At 40.2% G+C, this 16,939-nt stretch overlaps 1 protein-coding gene across 1 annotated transcript in view; it reads left to right on the top strand.

Moving 5' to 3' along the window:
* The window catches only part of luzp2 (leucine zipper protein 2), a 167,036-nt gene extending 150,562 nt beyond the window's left edge, over positions 1 to 16,474 (top strand). The window contains exon 12 of the mRNA XM_008405682.3: positions 15,575 to 16,474. Within this exon, the coding sequence (XP_008403904.2) occupies positions 15,575 to 15,682 (108 nt within the window). The 3' untranslated portion in view covers positions 15,683 to 16,474. The remainder of the gene's footprint in view (positions 1 to 15,574) is intronic.
* Positions 16,475 to 16,939: the final 465 nt, after the last annotated feature.

The following is a 16,939-nucleotide window of genomic DNA, read 5'->3' as shown; positions in this document are numbered from 1 at the left end:
ATGAATTGCCTGTAAGGATACACGTGTTATTGACTTGAACAATAAAATGCCTTCAGTCTTTTGCAGTCAAATTTATTACTCATTTAATGGGTTGGAATTTGAGAGTCCTAGCATTTGTCAGCAGTTCCTTATCTCAGAAACATTATGTCACTTTCCCAAAATAATGTCCTAAGTCTAAAAAAATAATCACCACCTCATTTTTGCAAGATGATTTAGGCAAAAAACAAACACACTTTTGGCGTCACCTTATTTTGTGACGATAACTTTGGAGGTAACTTTGCACTTTTTACTCCCAAATTGATTTAAATCTTTGGTAACTAAAATGTATTTTGTTATGATTTTAGACTTTAGAATACTATAAAGAATAAGGGCCTGCTTGTGAAGAGAAAAGAGAAAACATACAAAGTTTCAACACAAGTCTGTAAATTGAGGCATGAGTTAAGCCCCCTTCACTCTGCCTCCAGCTATACTCATATTACCTCTATCTAAGATTCAGTATAATTAACTGCATTCAGAAGAACTCCAAGTTATTTCTGTCCAGATTTAGTTACTCAGAAGTAACTAAATCACAACTCAGGACTTGCGAAGGACCTTTATATTAAAAGTAGGATTACCTATCAGCAGGGCGACAACCTTAAACATACAGGCAGAGCAGGAGTGTCAAAAAGGCAAGTTTGTAGTTGCGCAAAGCTGATAGAGAATCACCCAAAATACTTGTAGCTGCAATTGTAGCAAAAGTTAGTTCTATAAAAATATTTACTTATGGGGCAGAAAATAAATGCACAATTCACATTCCAGATTTTTTTTTACTTTCACATCACAGTTATGTGCAAAGCAGCACATTTATATATACAGTTTATATATACAGTATACATTTATATATACAGTATATAAATGTAATGAAGCTGTAATAACCAAAGGGTTATGAATACTTTTGTACAAGCCACACTCAATGTGGATTTGCAGTGTATTTATTTTATGAATAAATGAAAAAAGCTACTTATACCCAGGTGTGCTTGGGGGAGTTTTACTGCTGATAAATGAGACGCATAGAGAAAAAGGAAATGCCAAAGCACACAGTGCTGTTTGTTGTCAGGAATCCTCATAACTAAGTGAAATGCCCAATTTTCCAATACAATTAGGTGATAATTAAATGTACATTTTTTTGCTTGTTTTTCTGTTTAGCTTGTATCATTTGGTAGGATCTATACTACTCATTTTTATTTGCCATTTTTCTGGCATTTTGTTTCAAGATGAACATTTAATCTATAGTCTACTGCCAAGCAGAGCCGTGTGTAACTCTGTTTCTTAGCAGTCAGTGAGCCTCAAGGCATTCTCTGAAGTGACACTGGTGAGCACTAAACAGATGCTTGGAGAATTTTCTTTTTCAGAGTCTATGTGTCATCTCTGTCATTGCCAAAGATGACTTAAATTATTAAACTGGAAGAGAAGGCTGCTCTGGATCCTGAACTAAAATCACACAAATATAAAGATTCAGTTTTAATGCGTTGTGAACTATAGACACAAATTGGAGAAACACGTGTTTTCAAAGTGACTTCTTTTATTTGCAATGTTTAGATGTTACATTCGTTAATAAGAACTTTGAGTTCGGTTCACTAATGCACAGCATGAGTAGTGACCTCTTTTTTCAGTCAACCAGATTAAGTCCATGCATAACTGCAAGTTTTGGATTAAAAGCCTGCAACAGAATTAACACTATTTTGTGCAAGTTTTATGATTTTTCCTAGCAAACCAGGAAAACAACTGTAACATGAAGACCCAACACAATTGCACATCATCAGCTTAGAAGTTCGCCTCCATCCTACACTAAGAGGATGTGATGGTTAAATTGGGTGCACAGCATCCAGACACACAAGCAGCAAACAATAATAAAAAAATAAAAAAAACGGAGCAGCCAGAGTTTCCACATCAATAATTTATGGGTGAAACACTTCTCGCCATCCATAGTAAAGTACACAGCATTGCACAAACTGTTATTTATCTAAGGAAGCCATTCACCAAAAGGAGACGATACCACTGGCCTCGATGTGGAGCTGCGAGAGAGATCAGTGCATATATGCTGCTCTAAAATGCATACTTCAAAAAACAATTAGTATCAGAGAGCCTGAATTAATATTTAAAAACTGCTTTACATTTCAGAAATATTTAAATTCCCATTGTACTGCTGAACATGGCAAAATTAGAGAAGGAAAGAGAAAGAAAGTGTCCAAATCTAACAGCCCATGCTATAATTTACATTAGGTAAAGCAGTGTAAGGTTCAGTAAATTGTTTTACAATGTGAGACTTATAAATGACATAGATTCAGTCCACACAGAGTGATGTATTTCAAGTATTGCTTTAGTGCTGATGGTTATGGCTTACAGCTAATGAAAATTCAAAACTGTGTTTCTCAGAAAATTTTAATATAACATGAGACCAATATTAAAATATATATTTTTACACAGAAATTCCAACCTACTGAAATGTATATAAATGTACTGTACAATACAGACATTCAGTACTTGGACAGGGTCCGATTTGCATGAATTACTGTAGTGCATCAGCCTCTGGGACTCCTGAAGTATCGAAGAAGTCCAGGCTGCTTTAATAGCTCACTCAGGTTTGGTGCCTTTCATCTTCCTCTTTGCAATACCCCATAGATTATTTTTGGGGTTAAGGTCAATTTGCTGGGGAATTTAGTACAGTGTACCTGTGGCTATTAAAGCACATATGAAGGTATGAAGTATTTTCTGTCTTAGTTGCTCCCCAAATCATCATTTCCTATAGAAACTTTATACTTGATACCAAGCAGATTGGGTCCTGTGCCTTTCCAATCTTCCGCTGGATCTCTTCATTTTCAAATTAAATACAAAATTTAATCTGAAAAAAGAACTTTATTTAGCATGAGGAACATAGCCCATGTCCTGGGTGAATCTGTGTATGATATCTTTAAAATCTCCCTGCAATTTACGAATGGGCTTTGCCTCACAAGATAAATTGATGTTTTGCTTATGCACCTTTTTCTATAACACTTTTCCGTCAACTGAATTTTAAATTATTTTGTTTGGATACAGCTCTCAAGAACCAGTGACCTTTTAAAACCTAGGTCCCTGGTGGAAGGTGTCAAGACTGCTGGGCAGATCACATCAGCAGTCTGTCTGATAACTGACTTGAGCCACAGTCTCCAAAATTAACAGCAATTAACATTTGAAATATACAAAACTTTGAGTAATGTGACTCAGTACATTCAGTTCAGTCTTTATGATACTAGAAAAATAACATTTCTTTGCTACTCTAATTTTCAAGATACAATTATAAGAAACCTACTAAAATGCCCTGTTAGCTCATGTGTCCTCATAGATTTGGTTCACTTCTGTTTAGACATTACATTTTCATTTGATGGAATCAAAATGTTATTGATGAGATAAGAAAGGTTGACAGGGAATCAGACTAATTAAAGCATCTATTGTGTTCATTATCAATTTCTTCCTATTTTTTAAATAAATACATTTGTGTAATTCTCATCCTACAGACCTTCAGGAACAGCTTTACTGCAGCATTTTCTTTTCTACCTCTTTGTCCCTCTCATACTCGCTCACCATCTATCAAAAAGAGAGTGCTTTTTGTTGGTTTGCTTCCGTACTGTAAGCCAACAAAACAACTCCTAACAAGCTCTACAAAATAGTCAAATAATTTTATTTACCTGGTGTTTACTTAAGAGTAACTAAATGGAAAACCAGACATTACAAAACATCATCAAGTTTTTAAAGGGATCCACGACTGGTTGAACATGTTGTAATTTTAGTATTAACTAAAAAAAAATGCTGTTTGTGGTACGCCAAAACTCATAATTACTTCACAAATATGCATCTTTTGTTATATTTTTCACCCATAGTGGTCGGCATTTTTTCACCGATGGGTTGATGAAACATAATGGTCCATTCTGTACTGGAATCTACAGAGTAGACATAGGAAGGCTAACTTTATCTTAGTAGTTTTTCATATCACGTTTGCCTGGTGTAATTTTAGACAGTGTCACAATGTGTCACTATTGGCTGCAATAAAAAAAAAAAGACAGGAAAAAAGTGAGGCAAATCTGGATAATTTCCCACATGAAAGAAAGAAGAGTGCAGTGCGAGAGACGGAGCGGAAAACAACCATCGAATAACTTAATCTGTGCCCTCTACATTTATTGTACCAGCAAAACTTACGAAGACTCTTTGAGATGCTAACAGGAGCTATACTGTAGTAGAACGATTTCACACAGATTTTGAGTTAATAGGTCACATGACCTAGAAGCTATTGAAGAAAAATACTAAAGAAATAGCTAAATAAAAAAAAAAATTCCCTTCACACCCTCCGCGGGTGGTCTGTTTCATCCTCTGAGCTCGGGTCCTACCAGAGGCCTGGGAGCTTGAGGGTTCTGCGCAGTATCTTGGCTGTGCCTAGAACTGCACATTTCTGGACTGAGATGTCTGATGTTGTTCCTGGGATCTGACTGTATAGATCCCATCACAAATTAAGCAGATAAATGCATCTACATTTTTCTCCGTAGTGACAAAAACCGCTGATTGAGGCCCCAATAACTTTTAATAAATTTAATTAAGCGACTTCACTTAAATTAGCATCACTTCACCCGCTGGGGTCTGAACGCACTTCCTCCTGGTTCCCATTTGGAGAAAAATCTGCGCTAATTCATCAGTCAGTTGGATCTGTCTGATCCAAACAGATCAATTTAACTCTGTGAGGGTTGTACCGTGCGCGGTCCGGTTTGCGCTTTTACCGGGATTTATTTTATTTTTTATTTTTGCGTGGTTTCGCTTCTCTGAAACGGACAGATGTTACATCTGCAGCGCTCCTCCAGAACGCCGCTCTCCTGGGTACCGTGCACCAAGAAGGCTCCATCCGTGTAGCCCAGTGGCGAGGCGTCGTTTCGCAGTGGCCACCAGAGGGAGCTGTGTGTGCCGGCTCGTTAGAGAATGGGGTGAAAACCGTAGGACCGGAAGAAGCAGCTTTGTCCTGCTCGCTACGGTGTGCTAACGGGCTTAACGGTTTTCTGCCGTCCTCAACAGAAGATTTCTGAGACAATATGTGGAACTTGTTCGGGCTCCGTGAGGAACTGCGGGGCTTGGTAGGTCTTGGCATATTGTGAGTTTCAGTTGAATGATGTCTGGTTCTAGTTAAACAATGATCTGTTGTGTACAGTGCCAGTTAGGGTGAATGGCCCGTTGCCTTCCGAGATTTTGAGTTGTAAGCAAAGTTTACTATGCGAGTATTTTGAGATGTTACACTAGGTTGATCATAGTGTAAGAAGTCTGTGTGATTTTATTTCTTTTTTTTTATAGAAGCGTGCCTGCTTCAGTTATTTATGTGTAACGGTTATTAGATATACAGATGAAATTCCTGCTAAAATATGTTTCACAATTATCCTGTAATTGGTGGTTTTTGGCGCCCCCTACTGGTTACCTATAAATTGGATGAGAAACCAAAAAATTCCACACAGTTGCTTCAGCGCTCTGTTGTGGTAAGTCAACAAATCCGGTTCTCTTCTAAATGGTGTTGGAGGTTTGTTCAGGAGGGTGACTGGAATCTTTGTTACATTGCACAGAGCCATAGGTTGAGCGGTAGAGAGGCTCACTGCGCCATATGTGTTTTATCAACCACTGATTACAGGTAATTATGTTATGTTAAATGTCAGTAATTTATTTTGTCAGATATGTGTATCAGTTTGTCAGTTAGTTTGTTATATTTATCAGTTCGTCAGTTGTGTTTGCCATTCTGTTTGTTTGTTGGTTTCTATGGCAACATGAGATGTTTCTTTTCCACTAATTCCCAGAGAGCTTTTAATGACTGCTGTTGTATTTATTATTCATATTCTTTTATTTGTATTCTAAAACTATACGATAAAATGGCCTAGAAAATATAATGTCGGAATTCACTATAATTGTTTGTGAATTACACAGTTGGTTCAGCGCTCTGTTGTGAGCCATAGGTTGACCGATAGAGAGGCTCACTGCGCCATATGTGTTTTATCAACCACTGATTACAGATTGCAATAAATCACCTAAAAACCAACCAACCGGCCTCCGAGTGTGCATAACAGGACGGATAGGTAAAGACAGAGCTGTCGCATATGCACTCAGTAAAAAAAAAAGGAGATTTATTTGATTCCTGCTATTAAAGTAGCTGTCACTGTAAGATCTTTACCCAAAATTTACTGTTCTGTCCAAATTAATTTAACAATACTCTTCTTCTATTAGAGTATTGGGGAAATAAAAAACCCCCATTTATAACTTTGTGTCTGGGTTCCTCATTTTACCAGGCTACATCCGCTTAAAACATTTATCTCTATATTGGAAGATAAATGTTTTAAAACCAGGTGTCATGTTATGTTGTAGTTGATGGTCAAATATTTTCTCACTCATAACAACCAAACCAGTTTTTTTGCTTTATGTGTGGAAATATTTCCCCAGACATGTTTGCTAATAATCAATGAAAATATCACATTTAAAAACGGTAATTTTTGCTTGTACGTGCATATTTTTTGTTATGGACGAAATAGCACTGATCTTTTGTACTCTCCTGATAACATTTATAGGAATTAGACTAAATTTCTTGACTGCGCGGACTCGTGATGATCGAACACGGTGTGTTTGAACGGGGAAGAAGTATATCCGAACACTGGGCTCTTTACAGGCTGATGCAAGTTGATTGAGGGAGCTGTCAGCTTAATGGTATGATAGAAAAACAGAAAATAACCGGATATTTTCTTGATATGTCTTCAAGCTCAATAGTTTTTTTTAAATTATGGAACACACCAAGTGTCAATTTTCTCATTTTGATGGAGAATATTAGCAACGATTAGCCAGATTTACCAAGCTAGCCCTCATAAATGCTCACATCCTTCTGTGCTACGGAAGGAGGAAATATAGAGATGTCAGAGCTTTAAATCTGTTTTATTTTTCTGTTTAAAGACTGACTGATCTATTTGTTTAATTTCTTATATCATCAGATTATTTCACATAACATTTTATATTATAAATGAAATATTCCACCAGTGGAACTAGTTTTAATCAATATTAAGGAATTATTTATAATAAGTAATTAATTAAAATGGATTTTAACCACAGAAATACTCCAATTATGGGACAACTGAACAATATTACAATATCATGAAATAAGCATCTTATTTTAGTCTGTATCAATACTTATTTATTAGTTTTTCTGTTTTAAATATTTGGAATACTTTCCTATTTTATCCATAGTTTTCATGCCACAGTGTTTTTTAAATTATTATTATTTTTCTTTTTTTATTTCTAAGGAATGTATTGTATATATATAAATGAGGCTCGGGCATCTGGTCAGGATGCCTCCTGGACGCCTCCCTGGTGAGGTGTTCCGGGCACGTCCCACCTGGAGGAGGAATACCCAGGACATGCTGGAGGGACTATGTCTCTCGGCTGGCCTGGGAATGCCTCGGGATTCCCCCGGAGGAGCTGGAAGAAGTGGCTGGGGAGGGAAGTCTAGGCCTCCCTTCTGAAGCTGCTGCCCCCGCGACCCGACCCCGGATAAGCTGAAGAAAATGGATGGATGGATGGAATGTATTTAGCCATAAAGTTTGTTTTTATTCAAACTTCAGCAGTTTTCTAGTTGTTCTGCTGAGGCAGTGACATCAATTATTTGTGACATCACACAAATTGATGTCACAAAGAGAATTGATGTCACTCTTGTGGAGCAAGAGAGACATCACAAAGCTGCACGGTCATAACCATCGCAGAAGTCCTCACAAGCAAATCAAAAGAAACATTGAGCAATTTTTTTGGATTTTTCTACAGAAAAAGGATCAACAATGAGTCAAAGCAGTTCGCCGTCATCTTCTGGTTACCAGAATGAGACACAACAGACTTCTAGAAAGACACAGAAGTTCCAAGACATCTTGAATTCAGTCAGCAAGATGTCTATTGAAAGACAGACTCTGGTCAATGCGAATGAGGAGCTTAAAACTCAGCTTAGGATCTCAGAACAAGCTGCACTTGAAAAAGATGAGCTGCTTCTAGAAAAAGACAAGCTGCTTCTGGAGAAAGAAGACGAATTAAAAAAACTGTTTGACGTAATCAGAACGTTAAAGGAGGATAACACCATCCTAGAACAAAAAAACATCGCCCTGGAGCAGGAGAACGCTGCCCTGAAGCTGCAAAGCACCGCCCTAGAGCACAAAAACAGCAATCTAGTGGAGAAAACCATCAGCTTGGAACAGGATAAAGCCACCTTGGATCTGAAAAGCACTGAATTGGAGCAAGAAAACACCACCCTGGAACAGAGAAGCACAGCCTTGGAGCAGAGAAACATCGACGTAGAGCTGAGATGCATCACGTTGGAGCAGGTTAGAAACAGACTGCGACGGAGAAACATCACCCTGGACAGGAACCACACCGCCTTGGAGCAGATGTACAGCAATATGGAAGAGAATTATAACACCCTGCAGGAGCAAAATGTCGCCCTGAATATAACTTCCCAAGTCCTGCTGCAGACAAGCAGGAACTTTGAGCAGCAAAACCACGACCTGCAGCTTGAAGTGGATCAGTTGAACCAAGCGGACGAACAGCAGAACCAAAGGGTGGAACAGCTGAACCAAACAGTGGAAGAGCTGAACCAAAGGGTGGAACAGCTGAAGCAAATGCTGAGGGACGAAGAGGAGCAGCAGAACCAGCAGCTATCAGAAGAGGACACCGATACATCAGAAGAGGACACCGACACATCAGAAGAGGACACCGACACGTCAGAAGAGGACACCGACACATCAGAAGAGGACACTGACACATCAGAAGAGGACACTGACACATCAGAAGAGGATACCGACAAAAACAGCCAGTCAGTTTCAGACCAGCCACAGGAGCAGCCATCTATAGTAAGACGTGTGGTCAGAGGCTTCACCAGTGCACTTCTGAAAATATATCAATCATTCAATCTCAGGCACTGGATTGAATCCTGGTACTTCTAAATAAAGAAGTGTCATGAGGGCTCCAAGCTTCTTGATTGTCAGTGGAAGAAAAACTTGAGGACAACAGGACTGCAGTGTCAGGAGAGCTTGAGGATCGCAGGACTGTGGTGCTATTGGAACTTGACGCCATCGAACACGGGTCTCCTTCACCTCCAGGGATTAGTGCTGTTTTCTGTCGGTCTCCTGGCTGACCTCCAGGGCTTCGTAGTGTGTCCTGTCGGTCTCCCGGCTGACCTCCAGGGCTTTGTTGTGTGTCCTGTCGGATTCCGGGCTGACCTCCAGGGCTTTGTTGTGTGTCCTGTTGGTCTACCGGCTGACCTCCAGGGCTTCGTTGTGTGTCCTGTCGGTCTCCCGGCTGACCTCCAGGGCTTCGTTGTGTGTCCTGTCGGTCTCCCGGCTGACCTCCAGGGCTTCCTTGTGTGTCCTGTCGGTCTCCCGGCTGACCTCCAGGGCTTCATTGTGTGTCCTGTCGGTCTCCCGGCTGACCTCCAGGGCTTCATTGTGTGTCCTGTCGGTCTCCCGGCTGACCTCCAGGGCTTCGTAGTGTGTCCTGTCGGTCTCCCGGCTGACCTCCAGGGCTTTGTTGTGTGTCCTGTCGGATTCCGGGCTGACCTCCAGGGCTTTGTTGTGTGTCCTGTCGGTCTACCGGCTGACCTCCAGGGCTTCGTTGTGTGTCCTGTCGGTCTCCCGGCTGACCTCCAGGGCTTCGTTGTGTGTCCTGTCGGTCTCCCGGCTGACCTCCAGGGCTTCTTTGTGTCTCCTGTCGGTCTCCCGGCTGACCTCCAGGGCTTCGTTGTGTGTTCTGTCGGTCTCCAGGCTGACCTCCAGGGTTTCATAGCAAGTCCTGCCGGTCTCCGGGCTGACCTCCAGGGTTTCATAGCAAGTCCTGCCGGTCTCCGGGCTGACCTCCAGGGTTTCATAGCAAGTCCTGCCGGTCTCCGGGCTGACCTCCAGGGTTTCATAGCAAGTCCTGCCGGTCTCCGGGCTGACCTCCAGGGTTTCATTGCAAGTCCTACTGGTCTCCGGGCTGACCTCCAGGGTTTCATAGCAAGTCCTGCCGGTCTCCGGGCTGACCTCTAGGGTTTCATAGCAAGTCCTGTCGGTCTCCGGACTGACCTCCAGGGTTTCATTGCAAGTCCTGCTGGTCTCCGGGCTGACCTCCAGGGTTTCATAGCAAGTCCTGTCGGTCTCCGGGCTGACCTCCAGGGTTTCATTGCAAGTCCTGCTGGTCTCCGGGCTGACCTCCAGGGTTTCATAGCAAGTCCTGTCGGTCTCCGGGCTGACCTCCAGGGTTTCATTGCAAGTCCTGCTGGTCTCCGGGCTGACCTCCAGGGTTTCATTGCAAGTCCTGCTGGTCTCCGGGCTGACCTCCAGGGTTTCATTGCAAGTCCTGCTGGTCTCCGGGCTGACCTCCAGGGTTTCATTGCAAGTCCTGCTGGTCTCCGGGCTGACCTCCAGGGTTTCATTGCAAGTCCTGCTGGTCTCCGGGCTGACCTCCAGGGTTTCATAGCAAGTCCTGCTGGTCTCCGGGCTGACCTCCAGGGTTTCATAGCAAGTCCTGTTGGTCTCCCGGCTGACTTCCAGGGTTTCATAGCAAGTCCTGTAGGTCTTCCGGCTGATCTCCAGGGCTTCGTTGTGTCTCCTGTCGGTCTCCTGGCCATCCTCCAGGGTTTCGTTGTGTGTCCTGTTGGTCTCCCAGCTGTCCTCCAGGGCTTCGTTGTGTGTCCTGTCGGTCTCCTGGCCGACCTCCAGGGTTTCGTTGTGTGTCCTGTCGGTCCCCCGGCTGACCTCCAGGGCTCTGTGGCGAGTCCCGTTGGTCTCCCGGCTGATCTCCAGGGTTTTGTTTTGTGACCCGTCAGCCTCCGGAGCCTCGTCGTGGGTCCCATCGACCTCCCTGTTCCTGCTCTGCCACAGGCAGGTACTTGCTCCACTGCCAGTGTCGCAGGTCCCATCAACCTCCCAGCCAGGCTCAGGAGGTCGACTGGGAGATCGACAGGACCTGCGACAAGGCTCAAGAGGTCAGTCAGGATGGGACACATCCCATGGTTCCCGCTCCGCTGCCAATGTCCACCAAGGCTGCTGTTCACCAGCATCGTCCTCAGATTCTTTTGGTGTTCCTTAGTTGTTTCCATTTAATTCTGCCTTGTTTTCCACTTCTGTTCTTCATTGGTGATTCTAGTTATATTTACTTCGTGTGTCTAGTTATTTTCCTTTGTTATAGTTTAATTAGATTCCTTTAGTTTGGTTGATTTCCTTTGTGTTTGTATTTTGGTTGTTTTCCCTTGTGTAATCTTACCCCCTTTCTTTTGCCACTTTCTCTATGCCTTCAGTCTGCTTCCACTCCCTCTACTCACACCTGCTCACCCACCCATGTCCCGCACAGTATGGAGGACCAAAACTGACATAATAATAAATGAGAGAATACATATATAAATTAAATAAGAAATATATTTTGATAAGAAATAAAAGCAGATAATAAATATATATCCAACATATATAAATAAAAGAATAAATATAAAAATAAAAGTAGAAATATATAAATAAAAGAATAAGTACAAAAATAAAAGTAGAAATATATAAATATATATCCTACATAATAAAAGAATCAATACATAAATAAAATAATATATATTTTGATAAGAAATAAAAGCAAATAATAAATATATATCCAACATATATCAATATAAAAATAAAAGTAGAAATATATGAATAAATACAAAAATAAAAGTAGAAATGTATAAATAAAAGAATATATATTTTGATAAGAAATAAAAGCATAAATATATACTTTGATTTTTTTGCTTCTCCCTTTTCTGCTCTCTGTTTTTCCCTTTGCTGTATTTATTGTTTTATTATTTGCTGTATTATGTGCCGTTTTATTTACTCGCTGCATTTCTGCTGCATCGTTATGTTAATGAGGTGGGTTGCCTTCTATGTCCAGCTCTCTATGGACCTTAAAGTGGTTCCAGTTTCTCTCGACGGTCAGCTTGTTGAAACTGTGGCAGATTTTAAATACCTTGGGTCGTTCCTGGACAGTCAGCTCAACTTTGCTGAAAACATTTTGTAGAACTGTTCTCAGAGACTCTACCTTTTAAGAAGACTTGGTGATCTTGGACCCAACTAGAGTCCAGTTGGGTCACCCCTATGTGTTGAATTTGGAAAAAAAGATCATTTTATTTATCACTACAGAAGGGTTCAGTAAATATGAATCTGATGGGTTCGGTACCTGAAACAAGGTTAAGAACCACTGGACTAAAGGCAATCAGTTGAACAACCATGTCTATTATAATAACAGTTGCAAGCCAGTTAAAGTGAGTGAGATTTGTAGATTCTGCCATCTGAACTTTCAACATATTGTCCACAGAGCATTTGGACTGAAAAGAAAACTATTTTGTTGAAACTTTGGTTTGTGACCAGCATATTTTAATAATAACTGGGGACTCGAGGTGAAATGGGCAGAATGAAACATGTTGACGTTAATCAGATGAAGCAGGAAGTTCAGCACTTGTTTTATCATTTTCTCTGTTCTGTACAGAACTGACCTGTGACAATTTGTGAATGCCAGGCAGAGATCTGGGAAACAAACCACGACGTAGCAAGGTGGATGATTCTGTTTTCCCAGAAGCAGGAAGTTTGGTTTCTCAGCCTGCTTCATGCTGTCAGACGGGTTCTGCTTGAAAGAAGTGATTCAGTTCAGCAGCTGTTTGTGTGCAGAGCACAATGGAAACAGAGACATTAGTGCTGCTGAAGACCTTTTGTTTTAATTAGTGGCTCTGCTGATGCTTCAAACACTGAGAGAATCCAACCGGATGTTTCTGCAGGAGTAACGGCTCTGTCAAAGTAACAACGATAAATAATCATAAAGCCTTCAGCTGCTGCTGTCAGCAAACCTTTAGAGTAGATCTGCTGTTTATCAGGAATCAGGTTGGTTCCAGTCTGGAGAGCCTCTTCATCACCAGCATCTTCATCATCTGCTCTGTCAAACTCCAACTTTACCCAGAGTTCACGTTATTGTGTGGATGGATGAATTATTATTATTATTACAGTAAATGCTATTTGAAACGTGACGTTTGTCCATTTTATAAACTAATTCTTTAACTGGCTTCACTAAAACCTTTCAAAACGCTTCTGGGTCTGCAGAGATAAATGTTCACACCATTCAGGATTTTATGTTTTATTTGTTGCTCATTTCTAATGTGAAGAATAAACAGATTTTGTTGTCAGTGAATCTGAATCAGTTCAAACTGATGAAGTCCAGATTCATCATCATTGCGCCATTTTTTTGGGTCTGTTTTCATATTTTTACGGTTTTTAGTTTCATCATCATTTTCTCTTTTGCAGTTTTAGTTTTGTGTTTCTAGATTGGTGAGATGGTTGGATAAAATGTTTTAGATTAATTTAGTCATTAACTTCATGTAGTTTAACTACCAACTCTGGTTATTTGCTCAGTAATAATAATAAAATAAATTAATGCATTTATTGATAATTATTATTATTCACAGCCAATCATAGCAAAGCGTTTATTATAAAAATAAAAAATCTTGGTTCATTTTTGACCGGAGCATTCATTTCTGATAATTCAGCTAAAAAACTGAGTTTAAACATTTTGTAAAGCAGCCAGTCAGGAGAAGACTGATGAAGATGATGGTGGTGGTGAAGATGGTGATGAAGATGATGGTGGTGGTGAAGATGGTGATGAAGATGATGGTGGTGGTGAAGATGGTGATGAAGATGGTGGTGATGAAGATGGTGGTGATGATGATTGTGGTGATGAAGATGGTGGTGATGATGATTGTGGTGATGAAGATGGTGGTGATGATATGGTACTGTGCCACCTGAACCAAAGTAACCCTAAACAGCTGTTACCAGGCCCCACCGGACCCTATGCAGCTTTGCCAAACCAGACTTTGCTCTACAGACGCTGGGAGAAACATCAAAGACAAGCAGTGCTAACGGAGCTAATACTACTGGAAAAACTAACTGAGCTAGAACACAGTTACTGAATGTGAAACCACTACAACACCGGACGAAGTTCGGACCCTAAGCAGCTGTTGCCGAACTGACACAGAACTACAGAATTACTTACCGGATCACACAGTCCGACCAGAGGTACACAGTCGTTCATTGTTTCATTTACGAAACTGAAGGCAGCAGCAAGTTCCTACAACCAACTCTGTCCTCTTCCTCCATTTGGTCCCCCTCATCATCATCACCTCCTGTGATTTCTACATTCCGGTCGATTTCAAAGAACTTCAATTCAAATCGAAAAGGCTTAATAATGTTACTCATCACTGATTTGGCTCGAGGGAGGCAGTTGGACCACTACACATCATTTACCCAGAATGCATTGCACTGTGAATAACATGGCGACGTTCCTGTGACAATATTTTCTTAAAATGTATAACAACTAAATAACCTTCAGTATTATTACTGTATTGTTTTTACATCTAAATAAATATTTCCCAAATAATGACTATTGTTACAACTAATCGTGGATCCTTTTAAGAAAATATTAAACAAATTCACCTTTAGATTTTCTCTTCTAATTTACTTAATTAGATACAGGTATGTGTTCAAAAGGTGCATGCTAACTTTTCTTATGTATTCTTCAAGTTAGGGTTTGAGGATGAATGGAAATCAAGCCAGTTCTGTTGTTCTTACAAGATGAAATTGGCAAAAGATTTGTAGCCTCCAGTTTGGCAGCTGGTTTAGAGACTGTTCTCAGCTTGTGAGCATTCCAAGCTTGCAATCAGATCCAAATATGAGTTTTATGTCTTCCTCCTGAAAAATTGTGAACTCATTTTAGGGACAGCTTTTAGGAATCCATAACTATTTATTTGCTGAACAAAAGATCAGACCCATCTGCGTCTGTGGCAATTATTCATCCTTACTTGTGAAATGATAAGAGTGTCTGTTTTGTTTTTGTGTCACCTAGGTTTTGTTTAACTTTATATAGATATAATTACCTAATACCCCACTATCTAAAGCTCTTTAAAAGAGATAAAATTGTGGACAAATTAACTTTTTCATTTATTTAATTATAGAGACAATCAGAGAAATTCAGTTTTGTAACAAGATCTGCCTTTTTGAAATATTATTTTGGTTTTCCTATTCTGTACATTGTTGAGGTTTGTTCTTTTCAGATGTTGAGGGTCTGATTTTGCTGCAGTTTGCTCCAGAATGTTTTGTAGTTGAATTCTGACAGCAAAAAAGACTATGTAACGTTCATGTCCTATAAACATCAGGGCTGGATCTTTGTAATTGGTATGACTAGGTCATAACAAGAGCATTTCAGGACGATTCTAAGAATTCTGTTTACAGAAGAACATGCCTTTATTTTACAGGTCTGCTTTAACTTCCCTTCCACCTCACATCTTCGTAGCGTGGAATTTCTAAATGATTTATCTCTGCAGCCTGATATTTTTTTCCCCCTCATTCACAGTGTTCCAAGTCTTATTTAGAGGAGTCTGATTCTAGCTCTATCTCCTGTAATCAACACCTCTGTTCTGGAGAACTGAATCGTTTCTGTCTTTCCTAATGTAAACTTTTTTTTTTTTTTTTTTACTCAACAGCAAAAGGACCAGGTGCAGAGTGAACAACTTGACACAAAGCTGTCACACGACAATAAGGATGCAGACGGCGAGAGCAACAAAAAGACAAAGCTCCACGAATACAACTGAGCAGACGGCATGTCATCGCAGAGCAGCCTGCATCGCCTGGAGGATCTTTCTAAGAGCACACACTTGCGCACTGTTACAAGGAAAAACGTGCGCCCACACATTTTGACTTACACGCTTACTTTTTAAAACACACACACAAACATAACCAAACACACAAACAGCAAGACATATGCATATGAGCATTGTTAGAGAAAGCTGAGACACTGGAACTGTCAACAAATTTCAAACTGTCATCTGACAACCGTCATAGTAAAATGGCATGCGTTTAGATATTCTTTTCAAAGGTAGCAGTGGCACTGGTAACTTGTTTCATGATTGTTCATTTGTTGTTTAATTCTCTGAGTTTTATTATAAGTGAGGACACTGCTTTCTAAATGTGTGATCTTTCTAGAAATACCCTTTGCACTGGTGAGGTCTGACACTGTTTCCTGTGATAAGTATATCAATTGATGAAAAAAGTACACCTATTATTATTACTACTACTACCCAACTTAGAATATTGTTTGTCACTCATTGTAGCAAGGTTAATTTACTCCACATTTTGAAATATAAAGGCTCAAGTTGGCTGGCCAACTGTTCAACGTTTAATATTCAGCACTCTTTCTGCCTTTAACATTCCTGAGGCAAAGAGCCAAAGACTCACAATGGGTCGTCTCCCTGAGAATGTGCCATGCACTGAGTAGTAACTCCTAGCTACATGTATCTGTGTTATCTGACCTTCCTGTGTCCTTTAAATAAACTGTAATTTTCAGTAAATGTGTGCAGAATAAATGGTGATTTGTGGGAAAGAAACGAGTGAGCCTGTTTGTGATCCAAGAAATGAATCCTGGCTCAGGTTTTGCACACTCTGCATACTAACAGCATGTCATACTTTCTTGCATGCAGCTATAAAGCGCTTGAATAGAAGGCATCACCGCTTCTCCCGAAAGATAATGGTTTAACTGTGCAGCATTCAGAGATATTTTCAAACAGAGATACAGAGTAATAATCCTAACAAAGTCAAGAAAATATGATTTTTTTTTTCAAAACATTTTAGAATGAATTGTTCCAGGAGTCTTCAAATCCAGGCCTTGAGGTCTAGTATCCTCTAACGTTTAGATGTGTCTAATTCAGAGTCAGGTCTCAAGCTTATAATTAGGCATTTATGCTCTAAGAACACAAGATGAAAGAAGTTGATTTTGAATTTGTGAATGAATCAGAACATTTTTGTTTTGTAATGACACAATTATCTGTTTATTTATGTCTTCATATTGTCTA

The sequence above is a fragment of the Poecilia reticulata genome, chromosome 3, assembly GCF_904066995.2.
Source record: "Poecilia reticulata chromosome 3, P_reticulata-male-v2, whole genome shotgun sequence".
Classification (NCBI taxonomy): domain Eukaryota; kingdom Metazoa; phylum Chordata; class Actinopteri; order Cyprinodontiformes; family Poeciliidae; genus Poecilia; species Poecilia reticulata.
This window is presented reverse-complemented; position numbering and strand designations above follow the sequence as displayed.